Below are 10309 nucleotides of genomic sequence, written 5' to 3'. Positions count from 1 at the left end.
GGTTAGACGCTTATTATCAGACAATCGCTAACCGCTCTCAAACGTAGACTTATAAAGTAACAAAAGAGGTCATGACGTGATAAATCATGTACCGAATCATTCTACTGTGATAGGTCAGAGTACCTCAACCTATTTAATGTTACTTGATGAACTGATGGAAAATATGTACAGCTAATGGAAGTAATGCCACAAAAATATTTGGTCAAAGAAGAATACCGAATAGGAAAAGAAAAGAAATTGAATGCATAGCTTATAAAAATTATTAATTGTGTGCATGAAATGATCTTATGGAAATGTATCCAAATAGTCTAATTCTATGGTATGGGGAGGAATATCAATTTCTAAAATAAAATTAAAATGATTTCATCGAGAAACAATATTTTGAATCGTCTGCTGATTTGTTCAGAAAGATTCAAACTTAATGTAACCTTCATGTCATCAGTAGAGTTTAGTACAGAACTCCAAGTGATCCCGTACTTACTAGTGTAAACACTATGTTACCTTTATACCACCTGTAGAGTTTAGTACAGATCTCCAAGTGATCCCGTACTTACTAGTGTTAAACACTATGTTACCTTTATATCACCTGTAGAGTTTAGTACAGAACTCCAAGTGATCCAGTGTAAATACTATGTTACCTTTATAATCTCCAAGTGATCCCGTACTTACTAGTGTAAACACCATGTTACCTGTAGAGTTTAGTACAGATCTCCAAGTGATCCCGTACTTACTAGTGTAAACACCATGTTACCTTTATATGACCTGTAGAGTTTAGTACAGAACTCCAAGTGATCCCGTACTTACTAGTGTAAACACTATGTTACCTTTATATGACCAGTAGAGTTTAGTACAGAACTCCAAGTGATCCCATCTTTACTAGTGTTAACCCTATATGAGGTTACCCACTGGTTCGCGTTTGCACGTCCACGGGTTTGTATTGCCTTCAGTGCTGAAATAGCTTGAAACTCCACCTGTACATTGAAAAACACAGGAACACAGCGTATCATAGGTATTGATCTACAATTTTATGTATATGTGATGTCATAAGTGTGTTATATAAACCATACAGTATATATATAAATGAAAAGCATCAACGTGTAATAAGATATCATTGTAATTTATTACATTGTAGCTATTGCTGAGCTATAGGTTATATTGAAGAGCTTGGTTGTTTGGTCATTTTGTATACAAAATATTGGGTTGATGATTAGGAAAGTAAACAACTACGTGTACAAGTGTACAGTAGGTGGTTCCAAGATGAAGTTTCGAGCGAGACTACATAATGTAGATTATGGTCAAAAACGATCATTCATACACTTCTCACGAGGTGTTATCATGACCTACTTTAGAACTTAGACCTAAACTTAGATCTAAACTTAGACCTAAACTTAGACCTAAACTTAGACCTAAACTTAGATCTAAACTTAGACCTAAACTTAGACATAAACTTAGACCTAAACTTAGACCTAAACTTAGACCTTAACTTAGACCTAAACTTAGATCTAAACTTAGACCTAAACTTAGACCTAAACTTAGACCTAAACTTAGACCTAACTTAGACCTAAACTTAGATCTAAACTTAGACCTTAACTTAGACCTAAACTTAGACCTGAACTTAGACCTTAACTTAGACCTTAACTTAGACCTAAACTTAGACCTTAACTTAGACCTAAACTTAGACCTAAACTTAGACCTTAACTTAGACCTAAACTTAGACATAAACTTAGACCTAAACTTAGACCTAAACTTAGACCTTAACTTAGACCTAAACTTAGACCTTAACTTAGACCTAAACTTAGACCTAAACTTAGACCTAAACTTAGACCTTAACTTAGACCTAAACTTAGACCTTAACTTAGACCTTAACTTAGACCTAAACTTAGACCTGAACTTAGACCTTAACTTAGACCTAAACTTAGACCTAAACTTAGACCTAAACTTAGACCTAAACTTAGACCTAAACTTAGACCTAAACTTAGACCTAAACTTAGACCTTAACAGTTCTCGAACGGGATTAGTGCTCTAATTCGATTTTCATTCGAAAAATTGACCGATTTCGCGGTTCCAGTTATAATGGTGTATGTTGAGGCTTTTCGATGATTTTTCTCTCAAGCAAGCGAGTTGTTATCAAAGTCTGAGCGCGCTTAATTGAATTTGCCTTTGTACATTTGGCATTCATCAGCCCTTAACTTCCAACTGCAAGCATTTCAATACTTAAATATCCATCGCAAAAATATGTCAAATGAAATTGAGGGTATACCATAAAATGCGTTTTTTTTTAAATGGCGGTCATGCGACCATCTTGGATTTCGAATCGACCTGAAAATTAACAATGCTTGGTCAAAACCGTCTCGGGGTCATTTCATCACGGTGGCTATACATTTAGGTAATCCTGACAATTCGAGTCAGATGACCTAAAATGTATTTATAGGATATTTTGATATACTGTATAGAATGTACGGATGGTGGTGTGAAAATCTTTGTTGTTATCATGGTCAAAAACCAAAGGAGAAACTATAACAAATCGTGGTCACACTACTATGTCCTTTATGTGGGTTATCCAGGAAAAAATTCAACAAGAAAATAGAAAAAATGTCTTTAAAGCAAGAAAACAAAATACCCAAGAGTAAGTTATTTTACATAGTGTATCACATGTATGCTTAATGTGCGTAATGTGCTTTTTCATTAGTTTATAAAATTTTATATATCGTGGAAAAAAAAAATAAACAAACAAAACAAGATACAAAAATGTTTGTTTCTTTACATTGATATTGTTAACCATTATAATTATACTGCTACAGAAAACATACCTATACTCTTGCTGATGTAAATTAAACATGTTCTCATTTCAACAAGTTGTTCTATCGATGTATAGACCCTGGAGTGGTATGTTAAGTATTCTAAACTAATAATATGTAGCATTTAAATGTTGTTCAGCCTTAACATACAAATATGATTCAATGTCATAAAATAATGGAGAAATGAAATGAACCTGCAAATAGTGTCCATTGCCGATAGATAGTGGACACCAGCCGTTGGAGCTGCTCATCCTTACACCAGGAACAGGACAATGAGAATGAAAAGAGGACGCTGTTAATGCGTGGTCAGAAACACCATAGGGCCCAGTCACCAGATCGAAATCACAAGAACTACATCCAGCTGAAAATAGATATATTACCGTACATATGTGACTTTCTGACCGTATAAAACTCTTTCTGGTTACACTAACAGATCAATTGTTGTAAATTCCGTGTTTGTCCGAGGCGGAACAGGAGTTCGCGGGCATTATTTCACACAACACCGCCTTGTTACATTTATGTTTGTATAGAAATGTGTTCGGTGGGTAAAGTATTTTCGCGCTTTGTTTAATGGCCTCGAAAACATTAAGATTAGATCCCGGAAATATCACCAATATTCCAGAAAACTTCTGACAGAACACTGTTATGTCGAAACATAGATAACTGCAAGCTTCCCAAGGGTACAAGTGCTACATAATTATCTCTTCGCATCTTGACTGAAGGCGATGATACCAGGTACATAGTCATGGCACACAGTACTCTCAACGCAACCTCACAAAGGGTGCTGATGTCGTATGTCTATGCTAGTCACTATTATATTTAAGTCACAAGGTAAATTGGTACCACAAACAAAGTGTAGCTCTATTGCACAAAAATCGGTAAGCAATATTGTGTTTCATAGCTCTATTACACTGAATATGGTTTAAAATAAAAAGTTTTTCTTGAAGACATTTGGCAATTTAATGACACATTCTTATTCCAGTACAACTTGGAGTATTGAAGCCCAAATCTTACTATGAGAAGATCACATTACCAAAAAACAAAACAACCTAAAAGTAAATCGTTGATGTGGGTAATAATAAGTACCTTCGCGACATATACTGATGTAGCGGTGTCATTACTTACATTGTAGACCGTCTGTATATAAATTAAATATGCTTAAACGCTGAACTGCAAATCGTTTTCATTTGCCCCTACAGAAATTTTAATCCTTTGTTTTCGAGTTAAAACACTCTTCTTCAAATATGATATTTTAAAATAATTACGGTAAATAGCATGCGTTGTTGAAGATGAACGTCTTCATAGAATCAATCATGTATATACAAAAATGTATATTAGTTATTCATTACATTTGAACTTAATATATACCTTTTTTAATACACTTACCACACACCATCGCCATGGTTAGGAGGACGAAAATTTGTATCACTTTCTCCATGGTGTGAAGTCCAGTGTCGTGTTTAAATTTTACAGCTCGATTGAGAGTAACATCTGTATCAATCGGTAACGTGTTGTCATTCCTTTGTTAGTGTATTATGGATTATTGTGCTAGTTTTAATAACGAAACAAACATTTAATGTCCATCAAATCAATAGAATTGTCGCAAAGTATGCAAAGTAAGCAATGCTTATTGATGTTTTAATGGACTGAGTTATCATATTCCCTGTAGCTTTGTGTAGTATTTATATACGTATATATATGATAGAGTACTTACCTAGCCTCTCTCTGACTATCATATTCCCTGTAGCTTTGTGTAGTATTTATATACGTATATATATGATAGAGTACTTACCTAGCCTCTCTCTGACTATCATATTCCCTGTAGCTTTGTGTAGTATTTATATACGCATTTACTGTATATATACATATATATGATAGCGTACTTACCTAGCCTCTCTGACTTCCCTTTGTTGATAGATATGTCGTACACAATATGGATTTTATATACGACACATCACTTTAAATTCCTCTATGATCCATTCCGCTTCATGACTTTCATGACGAACATCACCCGATTAGATCAATGTTGGTGTTATACTTTAAACACTTTGAGTCATCAAATCTGACAGAATTAATGGTAAATTGATTCACGAAACTTTAGATAAAATGTACATTTATGGCAGGAAGTCTTGCTCCCCCCTCGCAACTACGAATTCGTGTTCTAGTTTATTTTTCATTCTTTATGTACAATGTTCAATTCTATTTCCCAAAACAGAATTTATGATAAGGATATTACTGTTGATGAACCCTGGAGACAATTGGGTGTCCACACGGAGAAGACTATCACTGGTGATGAACCCTGGAGACAATTGGGTGTCCACACGTAGAAGACTATCACTGTTGATGAACCCTGGAGACAATTGGGTGTCCACACGTAGAAGACTATTACTGTTGGTGAACCCTGGAGACAATTCTGTGTCCACACGTAGAAGACTATCACTGTTGATGAACCCTGGAGACAATTGGGTGTCCACACGTAGAAGACTATTACTGTTGGTGAACTCTGTAGACAATTGGGTGTCAACACGGAGAAGACTATCACTGGTGATGAACCCTGGAGACAATTTGGTGTCCACACGTAGAAGACTATTACTGTTGATGAACCCTGGAGACAATTGGGTGTCCACACGGAGAAGACTATCACTGTTGATGAACCCTGGAGACAATTGGGTGTCCATACCTAGAAGGCTATTACTGTTGATGAACCCTGGAGACAATTGGGTGTCCACACCTAGAAGACTATTACTGTTGGTGAACTCTGGAGACAATTGGGTGTCCACACGTAGAAGACTATTACTGTTGGTGAACCCTGGAGACAATTGGGTGTCCACACGTAGAAGACTATCACTGTTGATGAACCCTGGAGACAATTGGGTGTCCACACGTAGAAGACTATTAATGATGATGAACCCTTGGGACAATTGGGTGTCCATACCTAGAAGACAACACTGTTGATGAACCCTGGAGACAATTGGGTGTCCACACCTAGAAGACTATTACTGTTGATGAACCCTGGAGACAATTGGGTGTCCACACGTAGAAGACTATTACTGTTGATGAACCCTGGAGACAATTGGGTGTCAACACGTAGAAGACTATTACTGTTGTCAAATATGAACGTACATATGCAATTTAGTTTTTAGGTTAAATTTGATTATCAACATGAAATACATCGTGAAATAGACATTTTTCTTCAAACAGATCAAATGGGTGTCTGCGACGCCCCTTTTTTGATTTCTTGACAAAATATGTACCTTTAATACAACCGTTTTAAATATTAGCAGGCAAACTTATAATAGCGTTATAGCTATTGGATTACTCTTTCAACAACATTTCCAGCGATGTATGACAAGGTACAACCCATTATACAATTTTCTTACAAATCGGGTTTAAACTGCATTTGAACCCCTGAAAAATGTCTTTTTGCAATTTACACTTTTTGTGAAAGTTTGAATAAACATACGATAAACATTGAGTACCCTTAAATTTTGAAATTCAAAATTAACTTCATTATTATATCTTCTGATTTAATTTGATATGCCAACTGTTGATACCAACAGGCCATTACTCTAAGAATCGTAAAGCGAAAAAACGCGTTATTTATTTAGTATTAAAAATCACAAACGGTCACATATTTCATCTCAATTTTAAAGTTACAAAACACATTTCTTTGTCAGATTATCAGTCGTCAAGATTTTGCAAGATTCTTCTCCTTATTGCCTAAACGTAAGATTCGATTCGTTGAGCTCGAAGAAAAATAGAATGGGAAAAGTTAAAGAAATAACAAAGAATACCGACATAAATCAAACCATAATATAAACTCGAAGTCAATCTGATGAAGGCAAATATCGACACATTTCATGAAATCAGATATGTTCGGCGATTCTAATATACGTAGTGGTTTCTTTTTCACTCCCTTATTTCCATTTGAGACTTCACACGAATTTTACCTAGATTTGTATGACAGGTGGTTTTGATCAAGCAGAGGACGTATTCTCTTCAGGAGCTCATGGGTATAATATTTTCGCAGATAACTGGTATCGTGAGATATCGATTGTCGGTTTTGATTGTTTTTTTATTATCATGTTAGCATTCGTCGTAAATCTGTATCATTGTTGATACCGTTTATCATGTCTCTAATTTCTTTTTCTTTTTTTATCATATCACAAAGTGATTGCGGAAGTTGATGTTGTTTAATGTTTTCCTGTATGGCTCTTGATAATATTCCCGAAGATAAAATAAAACATTTGCCGTGTGTGAGCACATATCAACAGTCCTTTGACCTGCTGGACATGTGCAGAAATACCCGGTGATAGGATTTCATCATTTGTCAAGCAGAACTGTATCCATATACAGTCAAACTTCGATGTTTCTAAGTTCAAAGGACTGATAGAAAAAACTCCGAAACGGCGGATCTTCGAATTATTCATGGTTGACAATAGATCGATGTTTTCTTGATAATGACCATATCTGTTAACGTTACATGTCCACGGTAGTCTTCGTGTTGGTCGTCGCCTGTCAGGCTCACATCGAAAAGTTTAGTTAATTTACCTCAAACACAACAAAATAAAAATACTTTTCATCAATTATACCTTAGCATTTTATTAATTAAACAAACTATGTATCGGTTACAAAACACTTATATCACGTCTGACAGATAAAGCAAAAGAAGCACAATGCACACTAACGTTAGGCCTTTCTGTTAAGGCATGTGTTACGTTATATACATATAAATACGAAATGCCTATCATTTGGAGAATGCATGTTTGAAGGACAAATAATCGATAAAGGCCTACATGGATATTTATGTATAAGTTTGAAACGTGATACTTTGAATATGAGTGAAAACGCCGCTAATTGTTTGTGTTTAAAATTGATCCGCTTGTTTTACTGTTCCGTAAAATTTACTTATCGACCGCTGATTTCAATGGCGGCGGCGATCATTAAAGACGACTACTGGTATGTTATTCCAGAGAGATTACATGTCATGGCTTCTAAATACACCATTTATCTATCAATTGAGTATGATTATTATTAACCCCATGATCGGGGGTGACACACGCTATCGTTATCCCTATTCAGTCAGGGCATTTGTGGGAGAGGTGTGAAATATTGCCGCGGGGGTCACGACAAACACCTGTCCAGTGGTCAGTACACACTCTCACACACCCCCATCTCTCAAACCCTCTCACACACACTCTCTCTTACACTCTCTCTCCCTCTCACACAAATCTCTCACACACTCTCATCCCCTCTCTAACCCACTCACACACACTCTCATACACACTCTTACCCTCCCACACACTCCATCTCACACTCACAACCCTCTCTCACACACTCTCACCCTCTCACAACCGTCTCTCACCGTCTCTCACACACTCTCTCACACCCTTTCTCACACATTCTCTCTCTCACCCTCACAATCTCTCATACGCACTCCCACACTCTCTTTCACACACACTCTCAAACTTTCTCTCACACACACTCTCTCTCTCACCCTCTCACATACACCCTCTCTCGCACCCTCTCTCACACACACAGTCACTCTCTACACTGTCACAGTCTCACACAACCTGTCACAACCTCTATCACTCATACGATCTCTCACACTCTCTCTCTCACCCTCTCACAAACTCTCTCTCTCTCCCATACACACTCTCACCCTCTTTCAAAATCTCACACACCATCTCTCACACTCTCACAACCCTCTCTCACACATACACTCCCTCTCACAACCCTTTTTCTCCCTCACAATCTGTCATACACATTCTCACCCTCTCACAACCCTCTCTCATACTCTCTCTCACAAACTTTCTCACACGCACCCTCTCTCACACCCTTTCTCTCACACACGCTCTCATCCTCTGTCTTTCACACTGTCACTCTCTCACACAACCTCTATCACTCACGATCTCTCACACATTCTCTCTCACCCTCTTACAAACTCTCTCCCATACACACTCTCTCTCTCAAACTGTCACTCTCTCACACTGTCACTCTCTCACACCCTCACACTCTCTTTCTCTAACCCTCTCTCACAAACACTCTCACCCTCTCACACTTTCTCTCACACACTCTCTCTCAACCCCTTTCTCACACACTCTCTCTCTCACAACCTCTCTCTCACTCCCTCTCTAACTCTCTCTTTATCCTCTCTCATCCCTCGCCTTACACGCCCTCTCTATCCTCCCTCTCTCTTAGGACATCTCCAATGAGATAAAAGCACACCTGCTATCAGCAAAGTGTATCCAAACAGGGTCGATCCTACCACAGCAGGGGCCTCCGATCAGAGAGTGCAATCCTACCAAAGTAGGAACTCGGACCAGAGAGTGCAATCCTACCACAGCAGGGGCCTCCGATCAGAGAGTGCAATCCTACCACAGCAGGGGCCTCCGATCAGAGAGTGCAATCCTACCACAGCAGGGGCCTCCGATCAGAGAGTGCAATCCTACCACAGCAGGGGCCTCCGATCAGAGAGTGCAATCCTACCACAGCAGGGGCCTCCGATCAGAGGGTGCAATCCTACCACAGCAGGGGCCTCCGATCAGAGAGTGCAATCCTACCACAGCAGGGGCCTCCGATCAGAGAGTGCAATCCTACCACAGCAGGGGCCTCCGATCAGAGGGTGCAATCCTACCACAGCAGGGGCCTCCGATGTGTTTTATCATAATCGTGATATCGATATTTTTCAAAATCTTGAAGATTCTATTATCCGTTATAAAACGAACGGAAACATCTATGTTACCGGTGACCTTAATGCTAGAACAGGAACTAGGGACGATTTTATTGCAAATGATGGTCTTAACAGGTCAGATATCAATAATGTTTTTAACTATAATAACGATTCAACTACTTCTAAACGTACGAACATGGACAAAAACGTAAACACTTATGGAAGAAAATTATTATCCGTATGTAAATCTACCAGCATACGTATTGTAAACGGGCGTCATGCAGATGATAAGCAAGGGAGTTTTACTTTTTATAGCACAAATGGCACAAGCCTAATTGATTATCTGCTTGTGGACTGTGAATATATGTCACGTGTTCGACATTTTTCTTCCGGCGAGTTTAATACTCTGTCTGATCATTCACCATTGTCTTTTACTCTTGAATGTAGTTATTTAAATGAAAATGTAAACCATGATGATAAATCATGTACAGGTAGTACTCTACCAAATGTCCGATGGAATGGAGATAATGTTGATAATATATCTAATGGTCTTAACGAAATGGCGGAAGTACTTATGAATACCTGTGGTATGCCTTTTAATACTAAAGAAGATGTTGATGTATGTATAGCCAACTTTTGTGGCATTGTAAATGATATAGTATTACCTAATTGTGATATTAAAACTTCGAACTATCAATCGAAATGTAGTGCATCAAATAAGGCGAAAACAAAGACAGAGGACAAACCATGGTTTTCAGAAGAGTGTAAAAGAAAATACGGGGAATATAAAAAGGCCTTATTTGACTATAATATATGCAAGTCTGTTTCAAATCACACT

The 10309-nt window shown here is 37.7% G+C and overlaps 1 protein-coding gene across 1 annotated transcript; it reads right to left on the bottom strand.

Moving 5' to 3' along the window:
• Positions 1-651: 651 nt before the first annotated feature.
• LOC117316830 (discoidin-1 subunit B/C-like) lies at positions 652-4313 on the bottom strand. The gene is made up of 3 exons (XM_033871611.1): positions 4185-4313; positions 2993-3159; positions 652-971 (listed from the first exon to the last, which is right to left on the bottom strand). Exons 1-3 carry the CDS (start codon positions 4234-4236, stop codon positions 816-818), a joined length of 375 nt encoding a protein of 124 aa, XP_033727502.1. The 5' UTR covers positions 4237-4313; the 3' UTR covers positions 652-815.
• Positions 4314-10309: the final 5996 nt, after the last annotated feature.

The sequence above is a fragment of the Pecten maximus genome, chromosome 18 (genome assembly GCF_902652985.1).
Source record: "Pecten maximus chromosome 18, xPecMax1.1, whole genome shotgun sequence".
Classification (NCBI taxonomy): domain Eukaryota; kingdom Metazoa; phylum Mollusca; class Bivalvia; order Pectinida; family Pectinidae; genus Pecten; species Pecten maximus.
Note: the sequence above shows the minus strand (reverse complement) of the source record. Positions and strands in the feature narration are given on the sequence as shown.

Bases quoted from the DNA above. Each gene is read 5' to 3' on its own strand.
- LOC117316830 (XM_033871611.1), bottom strand. From the start codon at position 4,236: ATGGAGAAAGTGATACAAATTTTCGTCCTCCTAACCATGGCGATGGTG. The intron at 3,160-4,184 runs GTAAGTGTATTA...ATCTATTTTCAG, and splicing joins AACCATGGCGATGGTGTGTG to CTGGATGTAGTTCTTGTGAT. The intron at 972-2,992 runs GTTCATTTCATT...TTCAATGTACAG, and splicing joins GCAATGGACACTATTTGCAG to GTGGAGTTTCAAGCTATTTC.